At 37.6% G+C, this 15,400-nt stretch overlaps 1 protein-coding gene and 2 long non-coding RNA genes across 8 annotated transcripts in view; 2 read left to right on the forward strand and 1 right to left on the reverse strand.

Annotated features, from left to right (window-relative positions):
- Positions 1-1,032, forward strand: part of LOC147758516 (uncharacterized) — a 15,895-nt gene extending 14,863 nt beyond the window's left edge. Inside the window, exon 2 of the long non-coding RNA XR_015319816.1 lies at positions 227-1,032. This is a non-coding gene — a long non-coding RNA (uncharacterized LOC147758516). The remainder of the gene's footprint in view (positions 1-226) is intronic.
- Positions 1,033-1,225: 193 nt separating this feature from the next.
- On the reverse strand, positions 1,226-6,210 carry agt (O-6-alkylguanine-DNA alkyltransferase). 5 transcript variants are annotated; one of them, XM_022788364.2, is made up of 5 exons: positions 6,107-6,210; positions 5,470-5,767; positions 4,968-5,145; positions 4,340-4,439; positions 1,226-2,833 (listed from the first exon to the last, which is right to left on the reverse strand). In XM_022788364.2, the coding sequence occupies exons 2-5, from the start codon at positions 5,628-5,630 to the stop codon at positions 2,679-2,681; spliced, it is 594 nt and encodes a 197-aa protein (XP_022644099.1). In that variant the 5' UTR covers positions 5,631-5,767; positions 6,107-6,210; the 3' UTR covers positions 1,226-2,678. The 5 variants fall into 5 exon arrangements, with proteins under 5 accessions (XP_022644099.1, XP_086834555.1, XP_022644098.1 ...); XM_086978429.1 differs by having other exon boundaries at positions 5,470-5,788; positions 6,107-6,200; XM_022788363.2 differs by having other exon boundaries at positions 6,020-6,178.
- A 1,140-nt stretch (positions 6,211-7,350) lies between these two features.
- On the forward strand, positions 7,351-13,908 carry LOC147758518 (uncharacterized). 2 transcript variants are annotated; one of them, XR_015319820.1, is made up of 3 exons: positions 7,351-7,489; positions 11,167-11,323; positions 11,622-13,908. It is a non-coding gene; the product is annotated as an uncharacterized LOC147758518 (long non-coding RNA). The 2 variants fall into 2 exon arrangements; XR_015319821.1 differs by lacking the exon at positions 7,351-7,489 and adding an exon at positions 10,049-10,375.
- The last annotated feature ends 1,492 nt before the right edge of the window (positions 13,909-15,400 follow it).

Raw genomic sequence — 15,400 nt, forward strand, 5'->3', positions numbered from 1 at the left:
TATATATATAGCGAATCTTATCGATCGTGGTTTTGCATCTCTAAATAACATTTAGTAAGAAAGGTACTATCAATATTGAATTTATTCCTAGATAAAGCGCTGTATCGCAGTCTGTTACGGCGGTCGACAACAGCAAATAGGCGTACGTTATCCCACTTGATATCATTCTAGTATATGTAAGCCGTCAACCGACTAATAGCATATTATCTTAATGTATTGGTGATAGTTTCAGGTGGTTACGTTAATGTCAGCAGTATACGTTGGACTATATTTCGCTTTCAACTTCTCGACGCAGGAGGCCATAAGAAGCAAAGGGTTGCAATGTATCGCTAATTTACCCTAAAACAAACATAGTACAATATGGATAGGCTGATCATGTTAGGCCGGCTCTAACGATAGCTTTCAGATATGTCAGGAGAACTCCTCGATACTCAAAATTTTACGATATTTCGATATATGATATTACAATACGATATTTCTGGTGAACCTAGATGAACCCAAAAAGAATACTGTTAAGAACGTCGTGTACGTACTTGAAAGATAGAGATTGTCTGATCGTTAATCGACCGTGTTGCCTGAGCCCATCTCCACAACACAGAGCGATAGCTGGGCATCTTAATATTAAGATGGGCGTGACATAACCAGCGATCTCTAAGTGTTGGAATTGATACCAACATACGTGCGCCACGTTATTAAGACGATAGTCCCATAATTTAACAATACCAATATATCTAGTATGTGCAATGCTTCTGACGCCGTCACTAATGGACCCGTGACTCTATTTACCAAAGCTCAAATCCATAATTTCCTTTTTTGCTTGGTTATCTATCACAATCTAGTTATGAATGAGCATAACGAGGGCTATATTGAATTCTACGTAGCTTTTAGGTCGACCCATAAGAGGAAAGTTAAAAAGGAATAACAAAACAAAAAACAGAACAAATTGCGTATGTCCATCATTTCGTTCGTCGCCATAACTAAACGTCATTCAACTATAATAAAAGCAATTCTAAAAAAAAACAAGATAAAAAATTGCAGTTGCTCAGATAACTTATTTTCCTTTACTAGCCTTTACGAGTTTGCTAGCCTTGCTCAAATCCAATTACTTCCATTCATGAAATGATATCCAATAAGGATGCTAGCGAAACTATGCCTATATAGCGGATTAGCAAGCAACGTTAGAAATATTACCATTTAAAATAAGCTTCGAAGTAACTAGGCCTGATCAGCTTCTAAAAAAAGATCCGGTTTTATTTTTCTTAATAATTAGGAAGTACTTGAAGGCGGTTCATAGTAGCCTACCACGAGCGTAGTATCATAGCGCAATGACTTTTTTCCAAGAAGACAATTTGATACATTAAGAGCTCCTTAGAAGCGTTCACTACGTGTATGCAAACTTGCGTTGAAGTTTAGTCGGGTGTAAAGGACCGCAATGTCCCTCGATAGTAAACAAATTAGCGAGCGTATATGCGAACATGATTCTACCGTTAAAAACTTCACTTACGTACATATATCGGCCACGACCATCCTCCTTGTTGACTTCCTGTTCTCACTTTACTCGCCCAACGTACTAATTCGTCATAAGCGAAAAACTGCCGCATTCATTCATAGGTAATAATTAACCCAGCCCATGTATGTTCCCTTCTTGGCTGTTGCGACACGGTGCTATGACGACATCATCATTTTGATTATAAACAACATACGCTTTGTCATTACCGTCACCAAAGGCGCAAAGAGGCGCAACAGTACGTCGATAGATTGTCAGCTTAACACATTTTCTTAGAGTCACCATTCGTGATTCGCATTAGTGCGTTTGCTAGTTCATAGCTTCTGCTATACCGCAGAACTATATGAAACAGCCAAGACCTGTTGCGCTATGCGGGTCTCGGGCTGTGGAAGCGAGTTCGAGTGCTGCACGGCCAAGTCAACGCGTCAATCAACGTACAAAGCAGTAGACAGTGTGCAAAAGTGAGACGGTACGCTCAATACCGAACAAGAACTGCAACAATTGGACATTCTTGACGCTTAGCTGTTCGACTGTCCGCAAGTCTGAACCATTTGTTTTTGCTCGCTTCACGAGCTAGTTCGCCGCGCGGAACAACGCTTTGTCTTTTCCTTTTTGCCTGTTTGTGTGCGACTGCGGTCGTTTCTCCGTATCAGCTCAATGCTGACTTCGTATCGGCCATCGTCGACTTCACAAATGCGCAAATTAATAGCGACGAACAGGTAGGTAAGTAATCAGACGATCGACATCAAATGGGGTAACAAGTGTTTGGGCTGGGTTGAAGGACTTAATTGTTGGGAAATGGGAAGGAGCGGTCTTCACAGCAAAGTTGAAAAAAGGCACTGACTATTGATAGGAGCCTCATCAAGCTGGTTACGATTACGGTGGTAATGATGATGACAATATAAATCGTAATGGTGAAGTCGCACGCTGATTCTTTCGTACCCTTCATTTTTCTATTAAAATCAGAACCGTCTCATCCTGATAATACATACTATTATTACATAATAATATTACATAATAATTAATTACATAATAACCACGGTACAAATAGATATAGTGTATTTTGTGATTGTAATAATAAAATATTGCTACATGCTTACATTTTCCAAAAACATATAATTAAAATATAACATAAGTGGCTGACAGATCAATAATAGATTACTTCGGTGTTTTAAGCTGGACCAGAGGCTTTTTTCTCATAGGCTAGAAGCCACTTTTTGACGTGGTCCCGTTTACCCCTGCAGTATGCGCCGGTTTGTCCTCCACTTTTGACTACTCGATGGCAGGGGACTACAAGCGGGAAGGGGTTACGGCCCATTGCGTTTCCTAAAATGAAAGATAATAATGCAAATTTTTTAATCGAGTTATAAAGTTGACTGCTTTCAGAAAATGCAAAGAAGTACCCGTCGGTACAACTAAATAGCATTAAGTGCTTATGCCGAACTTGACTCAGTTGGAATGAACTACTAATCGAGGGCAAGCTATTTTATGTGCATGTATTATATAAAGCTGACAAGCTGAGTTCGTTCCTATGAAATACAAAAAAAATGTGTTGCCACCATCTCAGCACCACAACAGCCCCAAACAACTAGTCTTTTGCGACTCTATTTGCCACGGCCTAAATTCATATTTTTTTTTCCTTTCACCATTTATCTCAACGTACCTGCTAACAGTTCGTCATGAAAATTTTGTAGACATAGTTTCTTCGGGCTAAAACGTTTCGTGTCGTTCAAATTTCTACTACTGAGACGCCATGGAAAACTATGTAGGAGTAAAGACTCAGTAAAACAACGCTATTAGAAATTGCAGAAGAAGCCATTTCTCTAACTCAAAGCACAATTATCAAAAGCTGAATCGACGATAGAAACAAGACTGAGAGATTTTGATATCAAAGTTTCAAAGAACAGGAATTACATCATAGACACTCAATACCACACAACGTAAACCAACTCGTCTGTCTTTAACTGAACATATCAGAACTAAGTACACAAAATGAAGACGCACTTGTTAGCATAACAAGCCACTGACTTCACTTCAAAATGCCTCTGTACGCCATCAAGGAGGGCACCTACTGCTACGTATGTACCCAATCGATAATACTCAAGAGTTGCCAGAGTGCACTTATTACCGGTCACGCTTTCTGGTACGACGCAGAACAATGCGCCTTACTTTTGAATCATCTCCGTCGACTGGGGTTGCTGTACATCGAGGCCATTCAATGAGAAATTTAGGCGCCTCCTCAAATATAACATTCGATTATGTTCTTTGTTCCTAAAACAGTCTGTTTAAATGCATAAACATAAAAAGTATACCGGGAAATGTGAAGGTCGCTTTTGCAATATCAGCTTTGACTCCTTCTAAAACTAGAAGAAGTTGGATGAAAATAAAGTCTACTGAAGTATCTAGCCTTCATTCCATCTAATGTCGCAACGGGAAATTGATTGTGTAAATACGCTCCCATATAGTTTTGCATACTTAAGTAAGTTAGACTGATTCTCTAGCGACTAGCTATGCTATCTTATTAAGAACTAGAAACATGCCAGCCTGTAGTGCTTTTTTGCAGTAATACTTGATCATGTAATTTGTGTATTCAGCTGTATAAATGAATTTTTAACGCTGGCAACGATAGCTTACGTTTCAATGCTACTACGTATCAGACGGAGCAATAGCTACACACGGCAGGCTCCTCGAAAGAAGATGGGAAAATTATTTATGAAATGAGACTCATTGTTCTAGATATGATGCATTAACTCAACTGAGGTGATAAATATAATTCCGGCAATATAATTATAACTTACACCCGTGCCGGTCTAAGTATCCGAATAAACTCACCAACCGCTCTTGCTGCTCGAGAATTTCCGGAAAGATCACCGAGTTCAGCATAACTAATGGTTCTGCCAAAGGTAACTTTACTTTGCAGTGTCATCCATACCTGAAAAATTTTCGTTCCGTCACAATAATGATTATTATTAAGAAACTTCACTGAATACTCTGACACCTTTTTTTATTTAGTAATTTAGATTTGCCAGTAATAGCTGTCGTTTGGATGAAAAATGGAAAACCTAAGAGGCGAAAAAGGGTTCTTCGATGAACAGGGCCTTCATAGTATGTATGATTTTTTTGTTAGTCTTTATTCTTTGCCCTAATTTACATGCAGCTTTTACGTTAACACTTTATATGATTACAGGGTACAGCGTTTAATGAAGCTGAATTTATATATCTTATTAAATTAAATCAAATCAAAATTCCCTGTTTTTACTTAGATCTCTTTGAGATCAACTGAGCAAAGAAACGTGCGGTGCCAAGGTTAAGGAGTACTCGGGGACGTTTCATCAGAACCCATGGCGAATTTACTAAATTATAGCTATTTTGTTATAATGGAGCGATAAAAGTGTAAAAAAAAAAATAGACTGGTGCGAAACTTTGTATGCTCTCGTTTGGTATAAATCAAGCCTAGGACCTTTTTTGTGAACGGGCCATATGTTGAACAGCTGTTCGGACAAAGCTCAGGCAAAAGTGCCTGGCTTATTTTTTTTGGATGTTCAAAATAAGTCTGCAGCCAGTCAACACAGTCTCGTATAGCTTTTGGTAGATCCAACTTGTCGCTTAGCTCACCTCCAACGATTGCCACTAGAATGCTAACACAGAAAAACATACGTATTTGGTATATGCTTATCTTAAATTCAGAACAGAGGTTATTAAAGCATTGCTAAAACTAACTAATAACCATAATACTCGTCAATTTGTAAATTACGCTATCCAGCTTTGGCTGTTGTAAGTATACAATCATTCACTTTGTATACACGCAGCCCTCATATGAGCGTAGAGGACAGCAATATTTACATGCTATGGCTACAACCGGCAGAACTGGAAATTCTAAATATATATATATATCAAAAAAAACCTGCCCTGACAAACTAGAAACGTAATCAGGTCGAGTGGACACTGTGCTAAGAGCTGACCTGGAGTCAGGATTCCTAGAGTCGGTAATTTCATCCTGGCTAATAGAATGAAGTCCCCGACTGCACCCAATAACCTTTAGAATTCCTATGGGCGTCTCAACCCAGCGGGTACGACAAACACCGATGCATGGAAGCCTTGAAGCTTGATTCGAAGGTGCCATCTATTATAGGCAAAAATAGATTTTTACATAGGAAGAAACTCCGACCACGACATGTTGAACTTCAGAGGTGTATCCCTATCAGCTGTCTACTGGTGCGAGCTACCAAGACTTCGCTTAAACTCCATCACATAGAGTATCTGAAAATCAAGCATTATTCACTAACACAGCCACCGATATATGTAAATGACGAAAAAGCATAGATGTTAAGGCATATATCTGTCTTGATTGGATGCGCCATCGCCCGCTGTCGTTGCGCTAATTTCGCACGAGCTCATTTCATTCGATTTTTTCTCTATGTTTAACAAACGTATTGCTTATCAGATTTGAGAACACGTATCTTTTTTGTCTAACTGATGCAAACAAAATATCACAAACTAAAGAATTAATACATTTTAGGTGAACAATGCACAACCATATAGCGTCCACTGCTAAATCTACATGTCACATATAATTACACCGCCTACAGCACAACCTACTGTGCTGTATAAATATCTCCAGGTGCCGTGCTCTATGGTGTATGCAAATCACACAATTCTCGGAACGTCTGCTGTTTCAATAAGCTAACCATGGACAGTCGTATTGTGTCATGATCATGCTATGCTATATATATAGATATGCGAAAGACAATTTCAAGTGAACAAAATTCAATGTTCTCCTTTCCTTCTTGGTGATGGGTGCATCATGATATAATTTTAGTTGTAACAATTTAAAAAAAAAAATAATATAATTTTAAAGATTACATTTATATAAACACTTTCGAAATTATGACGGCCTTTGTTGTATGTGTGTATGCACTTTTTTTGTTAGCTTTGTTCTTTGACGATATACGCCTGAAGATGAGCAGCAATATGAAACAGAACATCTAGATCAATTTTTTTGGAAAAGTTACCAAGAATTAATAAAACCTAACAACGTTTCTGGGTGCAGACATGTACTTACCAGAGGAGCTTGTGATAGCGTAGCTAAAACATCCGGCGCCGGGCGTGAGCACGAAATCGGATTTTCTATAGCCCTGGTCTTAAAAGAAGGCTTTGGGTCCCCACTTCCATCGAGACAATCGGAGTAATGAATCTAGCCGAATTCGTGGTCCATATGAAAATCAATGAGGCGGACAATGGGACCAGAAGCGACAATATGAGCAAAACTGGCAAATTTCTGTAGCTGGAATGCCTACCGACCTGCCCAAAAGCTCGGCGCCTCGTACCCAAGAAAATGCCAGTTTGTGAATAGGCGTCCAATTCCCGACAAGGAGCGCAGTTTTATAACCCTCGCGAATGATCGCCGTCCCACTTCGGATTCCATAGGCAGCGCATAAATTAGGCAAATAAATAGAACGTTTTTTATTACCCGTTGTATGGACAATATGCTGAAGGTTATGTTATGCCTCTTAGCAAATAACAAAAACAGCAGTTTACAGGACAGTTCTGTCCTTTTTGCAAGATAATCTATGGTGTGTATAGGACAGTAAACTGGTTACCTATTAACAGGAAGGATCAACTTGGGCTATAAGGACCAAAGAAGGACAAGTGACTAACGGTAAACACATCCGTATCACAAGTGAACTACCCCCTTACAGGACATAGGCTGCCTAATTAATTATTGTAATAGTTCTATCTACTGAAACATGGATAAAACACTGTACGGTCATCTGCCAGGCCCATAGCAGCATCCATATTGGTTTCCATGCAGAAACTGTATCAGATTTAACCCGTCAGGGTTGTTTACACGGTGTAACCTATATTCGTCCGCACAGTATGTCAGCTGTGCAGATTATGATCTGCACAGTTTAACGAAATTTCACGTTGAGATTATCATAAAGCAGTAAAAAAAGATCGTTTTTACTATTACGCCATATAAAGGTAAGACTTCTACAACGCGCTTATCGTAGTGAAGTGTGCTGCGCTATTCAATCTATAGAAACTATAAGACCCTAACGATGTGTATTTAAATTATCTATAAACCGTAAATATTATTAAATCGTTCAGGCATAATTTCAATATCGATACTACAAATACGTATGCCGTCATTGGTATAATATTACGGTGATTGATATGCATGCACATAATTATATCTTCAAATTTACAAACTGTAAATTTGAACTAACTAATTTTGCTAACTTCAGGTTATTCAAACCATTTCAATCGAAACATTTATTTTATAACAGCGTGAAAAGACTACATTGAAAGTAACAAACAATGCTGTTCTTATTCAACTCAGCATTACGTCACGTCATGGCAAGCAGATAAGGAAGAGTTGATGAAATAAATAAATTGGTAGTAAAAGAAGCTCATGGCAGAACGATGCGTAAAAATGCTTACGCACTACGGTGTTCTTATACTATCTTTATACAGCTTTGCACATTTCTTAAATCATCTCGTTCATACTAAAGCTCGCTGAATTAAAACTATTAAAATCTATGTAAATAAAAAAAAAAAGAGTTTTTTAATCGTTGAGCAATTGCAGCTGTTTCGCTTTGTGAAGTCCCAGAAATTCTGTTATTACAGGCTTGCCGACTATAGGGCTCATTTGCTATGCTACAGGAATTACACGTGTCTTGATAACCGACTCGAAATCCCTTAATCCTATCAATATGCCCTTCTAGGCGCAGAGAAATCATCCACTAATTACAATAAAATGAAGCGATATTACAGTTACACACTTTGCAAACTAGCGTCTCGTTGCTATAACAATGGGTATTATAGAAAGAGAGTAGCTAACAAGAAACAACAAACTACCCATATGTCTGGCAGCTGTGCATAAGATATGCTATTACGAATTTGGACACGCCCAGAAAAACTCTGCGACCTTGAGACAACTCTACGGCAACAGACCTTGAGTTAAAATTGCTCGTAAGTAAAAATAATGACCTCAAATAAAAATGCGTCCTCGCAGAAAAATGTTTAGTGGCAAAGAAATAGGAGTGTTAATCTACGACATATTGTTCTATGATATTTTAATGTTATGGTAAATCTTAGAACCTTTTGGACATTAACATTTATAGTGAATCATGGGCCGATGGGAAACGTATAGTTTTTTTGCTAGTGGCCCTGTAAGGGGCGCATAATTAAAAAATAACAGGCTTAAGTGTATGTTTGACTTGGTAAATCTATCAACAAAAGAGTATTTAATGTAATGTTAATGTTTTGGTGAATTTGTCGTACGACCGTCTTGCGAAAAAACGTTCAGTTCAGCTCAGCAAACAAAGTTTAATATTCATTATCCGGATTTGGCAGTTAATAATTAAAAGATCTAAGGCGCTAACGCTTACGTCAAATAACTAATCCCTCATTCTGCTTTACACCTACACGCGGAGAGCAATAGATAAGTAATCAGGCAAAGCAAGTTCGCGAGCTATCTTATATTGCGCCCACCTGATGCGCGGTACTAGAGTCGCAAAATAAATTGCCTACCCGGATCTCTACCAATTTCCCTGCTCTAACAAAATCTACCATAGTGTAAAACCATCTGTCATAGTTGAAAAACAATTTACTGTAGGTGAACTTCTCAACGGGTATTACTATACATGACATGCTACAAAAAATGCGTTATTATAAAAACAGGTGAACCCGAGCATACGAATGAAAATTCACAAAGCCGAACTAGCTGGCATCCTAGTTTTTACTACCAACGAATTTTCTCCATGCACATGGACTCGCCATTTCCGACTTTAATCGTGCCCCGTTTAAGCTATCAGAGCGCAATGACGGTTTGAATATTTCGAACGTCGAATTAATATCGGCGGTGAAGCTAATCAATGAACAGACTCGGACTTCTGCGATGAAGGCAAAGCTTCTGACCCTAAAATAAGTGTAGCGAGAATGATCCATGGCAGCAGAAATGGTATTTGAATAAAGGCACACGATTGGGTGTGTTTGCAAATGCATAAAAGCATTTTGGAACACCGTCACAGTCAGAGGCCATGTGCTTGACTAAAAGTTGATTGTGACATCCTTGCCCCAAGACAGTCCGTAGATCACCTGGGGTTCTCAGATGCCAAAACTTTCCTCTACTGCGACAAGTCAATAAAAAAACGGAAATAACAAGAGTTGACCGGCAGAAACGTGAACATCGAAACACTCTATTCTTAAAAAGTTTAATTTTACTTGGTTTTTTTTTCCTACTCTTCGACTAACAAATGCGATAATTAATACTCGTAATATTCGAACCTAATACGATATAATACAAGAATAGGTTCATAGATCAAGCATTTTTTCTTTAGTGGTTTCAAGTTTGTACTTGAAAGGTGCGTTTTCTGCATATTGGTTCACAGCAATTAACTGATGTTCAATGGTCCGGTTAACAGAACGGGATTAGTTAGCTAAAATTATCTATCATTTCTAAATCGAAAGCATCATCCATTGGATAAAAGCAAACATAGGTTATTTTATTCCCTTAATTCTTCAATTATGGAACTATGCGCAAAACAGGAGACTTCAAAAACCTCTCAGGTGGTTGATAAGAGCAATCTCTGTAAATAATCCATTAAACAAACTGCACTGTTGTTTATGGATTAGACCGCTCCAAACGCCCAATGACGAACAGTCTCGCAGCAATAGAAGTACGTGAGCCGTAACCAGCACAAACGATCGACTCGATTCGAAAATATAATTATCTCTTGTCTTTTCACAATTATTATACGGACTCTTTGTGTAAACAAAATTATCGCCTACCTATGTTTTTTCTCATGCCGTTCGCGGGTCTGGTTTTAGTTGCACTACTACCTCTGTTTAGCATCGGATGGGCAGGTAAATATTGACTTATTGCTATTAATTCACAGGCATTACCTTTACCAGATGTTTCAGAGTGCAAGACGGTATTACATCAAAGTGTATTATACTTTTCGATATGAACTACTTGAAACGATACACCGAAGAGGAATAGCAGAAAGGACAAGAACTATATTGGCTCACTTATAATCAGCTCTATAAAAAGTGACATTGATTATCTACCACTTAAACCCAAACATTAATAAGCTCTGCCTATAATAATAATAATAATAATAATGGCTATAATAAATATAATATAAGAATAATGGTAATGTAACCATTGATTATCCCACTGACGTTCACGTACTTCTTTCCTTCACGTGCAAGTACTTCTTTCTTAACGAAGGCATATACGGATTGGTAGAATAGTTCAATCCATAGGGTGGCATTTTCGCTTGTAACAACAGTCACACAATGGCCAGTGTTTGTTCGACGTTTCTTCATTAATACTAGTACTTCACTAGCCTCTTCTAAAATACCAAGCACCAATCTGTTAAGCATATAATTCAGAACGCCAAATAGCTGGCGCTGACAGTCAGGTTCGCTCGATGTAACAGCAAGATAAGCGAACTACATGGGGGTTCCTTGTACGGAGCAATGTATGCTTAGCATATATACCAGAAAGCAGATTAAGTCAGAAGTTCATGCTCTCTACAAAACCTAAACAACGCATTAATCATTCTAAAATAGGTGGAGGGTTAAAACGCAGCATCTGGAAGGTCAGCGATGAGTGTCACATCGGGTTTGTTTTTACGATTTTGTCTTTAAAGAAAATAAGGCATAGGCCCTCTTTCATCAACGCAGATGGCGAAACAATGCGCACAGAGCAACGCAGTGATAGAGGAACAAAACCGAAGCAGAACAGTAGGCCACTGTAAAAAAATATCAAGCACTGTTTTTAGACTTCTTGACATCAGTGTCTTACAGGTACTGCTATATATTATTTCGTTCATTCAATTTAGGCCAGCCAAAGCCATTCCAGCGAGTTTGACACGGCCATTTCCCGTTTTCACTGCCTGGTCAGCCATCTAACCCCAAACAATGTTCATATATAAGAGTAAAATCTGAATTCAGTGTTATTGAAAGCCACTGCATTGTATTTCTTACTGTGCTTAAAATTTTTTATGACCGCATTACTTTGGGTGATCCCTTGTACGCCTTTTTTGTCGCTCTTCCATATATCATCTTTTTTAGATGAAGGTGCACCATGTGGCATTATTTGCAGGTCATTACTACAAAACATTCCACCTAGCAAGCTCTCCTCGGAAGGAAAAAAGATCTCCAATAACCATGGGAGTCCTCCTTGTACTGACGATTGACCCTCAGTTATCACTATAACATTCTCTCAATACTTTCCTAGGGAAAGATGACTTAGGTCTACGGTAAGGAACATGCACTCCGACCACAACTACAGTTTCAGACGTTGATACTCTTATGTACTATATGATTTTTAAATTATGTAAATTTTAAAGAACGTTCACATATATTATTGTGAATAGTTCGTAGTGTTTCTGATAGGTTGCAGGCTTTTTGAACGCAGATATAACAACAATTAACGAAGCGGATAAAAATGATAAAAAGTTGAAGGTTCAAAGGACTATAGCAAAAGTGATACTCCATTGAGTGAGGGTGTAACAATCACATCGATAGGGTATAACTGCATGGTGCGTAATGGAAATTGCTAAACACGAAATGGCGCGCTGATCCGTAAAGCGTTTGCGATGTACCTTCCCCAGGACCGTGACTATATTTATTATGCTCTCCATACTGTCTCTACGTAATGGTCTTCACTTCAGAAATTGCAGCAGCCGTACACCTTATAAAGGTGATCAATAACAATTTGATAGTGAATTTGAAGTTTGATAATAGATAACAAAACTATCAGACTTACTCGGATGAGAATTATAGCATGTAAAATTCTCTACTAAGCATGTATCACTGACTAAACGTATCTGAATGTAAACGATCAACGACAATTGCGTCGCAATCCCTAATTAATAGACGATCAAGAGAATATGATTCATCTTATAAAGATTTGGAAAAATAGACAGTTTTCTGATTCAAACTTTGTCACACATAGACTTACCTGGCAAACTACCAGCGAATTGACTCGTTTCCTCGTATAAGACCTCATAGCAGAACTAATTATGAAACCAAATGGACATAAAAAAGGTACTCTCGTGGAATGTCAAGTCTTAACCTTAATTTGTTTCAGAGCATGTGTCGGGCGCGCTGACATTATACGATTGATTCACTCGTTTAAGCAGTCCATTGCTAAGCTCAATATGTTATGAAGCAAGTTACCAAATCTGCTGTTTATTTTTTACTATATGTAAAGAATTCATATATTAAAAGTATTATTGACTATAATTGGTTTTAATATCCCATCTTCACCAGTGGTGTTGGCATTGATGTACCGAGCAGTCAGAGAAAAAAGAGATGTATTTGGAGCAGCAATTACTAACAACTGTGTAAGCACGAGATGAGAATTGTTGGGTATAAGCCGTAAAAATGGTATAACAATAGCACTAATTATAATAATAAGTAAAAATACTAAATAGCGAAAATTGTTTAAAATAAATAATATCGTTTTTAGACTCATACATCACATAAATTAGTAGCATTCATTTAGCTATCTACAATAATATGCACGGTGCCAATCAAAAACGCTGAGTTCATTGTAAATATCTAGTGAAGAGAACTGGAAGATCGAAAGGAGCATACTAAGCTCTCAATTCAGGTGTTTTGGTGCAGCTACTTACTACGGATAGTGAATGGAACTCTGAGGTTGTCAACAGTTCGTTAATTTATGCTACAAGCGATCTCCAATTTAAGCTCGGGCTTGGTTAAGCCTGCACATAAACACAGAAAGGCATCTGGCTGGTTTTCGCGTTAAGTAAATAAGGCTGTTAATCAAAGGAGAGAAGGATTTTGTGCGTTTACAGGGTCTTCAACACAAGCCAAATAATCAAGTTTTAATAGAAAATAGTAATAGCAAATGGAAAGCGATGGATTTCAGCCATTACGACGAAAGGAGATTTATTGGTTCCTAGATACATACGTCAGTTCTTAGTAAATCGATCACTATTACAATGGGCAGAACAACGGCGATTAGCTGATTATTTATGTATGACTCTAAAAAACTATGTCAAATATCTCGAAACATTATAAGTAGTATTTTTTTTTTTATTTATAATATTTCTTTTCTGACAGCTTCGGTTGTTTTATGTAAAAGCAAGCACTGACAGAATAATCTCCAAAATCAATTACAGCGATGATGATTATCTGTGATGCCTTGCTGCACTTGCATCCTCTGGAAAACATGAAAGTGTCAGATTCCAGAGACAATTATGTTGCACAGAGGTGTCAAAACATACCTAGGCCTTGCGCTAGAGATCTACTGCGATCGATTTGCTAGAAACAGTCCGCCAACCCTAGAAAAATGTATCATGTCAGAATTGTTGCCGGTCTCGTCAAGGTCACACAGAATTTCTACCAATCCGTCACCCACGAGTAACCTATTATTTATTATTATTAATAACCTATTATTAAATGAAATTCAATAAATAAAAAATTCGTTGTTTATAGTATCTCTTTCATGTTTGCATACTGTTATTTACGATCAAATTAAGCATATGGAAAACGTTTTGTATTACATCAATGTAGTATAAAATTTAAACCTTCACTCGAAAAGCTGCCAAATAGTGTCAATAAAACTTCCCTATAAATATATCGTTCTGAGTTCAGAGACCTTAAATATCATTGTCTAGGTTTTTTACGAAATAAGTTGAAAATGTAAGGTTTTTTTCTGTTTCTTTTGCTGGTACTTTCGATCAGTTTTTACAGAGTATTACTGCTGAGTCATCGATGGTTCTGCTGGCGCTGTGTGTATATGGCACATAAGGTCAAGGTGCTTAAATATCGAAGAAAGCTATAGTTTATTATCAGTAAAATGGTCTCTCAGTAACTTTGTTAGACACTAGCAGCTCCAGTAAGTATATACGTACTTTTAATTGGTTGAGCTTATTATACGGCGATGTACATTGGTTAGAACTCCATCATATTTAAACACAGTTTTTTTTATCCACCAGGAGACTGCGCTTACATTATATTTATTCACAGCTATTTACTTTAATACCAGATTTGCCTTCCTCGAGCAGAGTTTACGAATAAATGAACCAAAATGATTTCGTCGATATTACATCGATACTTCTTCTAAACAGAACGAAAGGCATGAACTTCATTGATACATACATTAATCTAATAACAACAGAAAACTTCACACTTATCACTATAGGTTGATTGTGCCTATAGCTGATGGTAATTATATATCTCGTCGTAAAGCAGGGTAGCACCACCTTGTTTCAACGTATAGACTATTTTCAAAAGCTGACTAAGCATACGAGACATTTCTGTTGGAGGTTGGATACGTTTATATTTACAAATGTTTTTAACTTTGCATGTTCGAAATACATGCTAGATGAAATATCGCGCTGAAAGATGTACTGTCTAAGTCGTTGCTTGTAAACACCAGACTAAGTGTTGCATTGGGGCAGGATATTAACATTATCAACAGTAATCTCATAACTCATGGCCAGTCTTCTGATTAAATTAGACAACAGGTTGGTCGATAGTGAAACACAACACGCAAATAAACACGCTGCTGATAGTTAACGCCTGTTCTATTAATAGACGTATTCATGTGAAAATAATGCTGAACCAAGTTCTACTGTAAATATTTACTCTGATAAAGATATTTACAATCTTGCTAACCTAGACATTTGAAACCAACGATTATCAATATTCAATTTGATCTTCGCAAAATGCGGTTGTCGTTTGTTTATCAGTAGTTGCTGTACGCAAATATTTGACCTAAATGAACCCCCACGTCGTTCACGGGGAGCCAACAAAACTGCTAATTTAGTATATAACGCGGTTTTAAACGTAAAATTCGCGGAAATCTCTCTAACAAATAGATAATTAATATGAGATCAATTTGTGTGT

The sequence above is a fragment of the Varroa destructor genome, unplaced genomic scaffold (genome assembly GCF_002443255.2).
Source record: "Varroa destructor unplaced genomic scaffold, Vdes_3.0 BEIS01000001.1, whole genome shotgun sequence".
NCBI lineage: Eukaryota > Metazoa > Arthropoda > Arachnida > Mesostigmata > Varroidae > Varroa > Varroa destructor.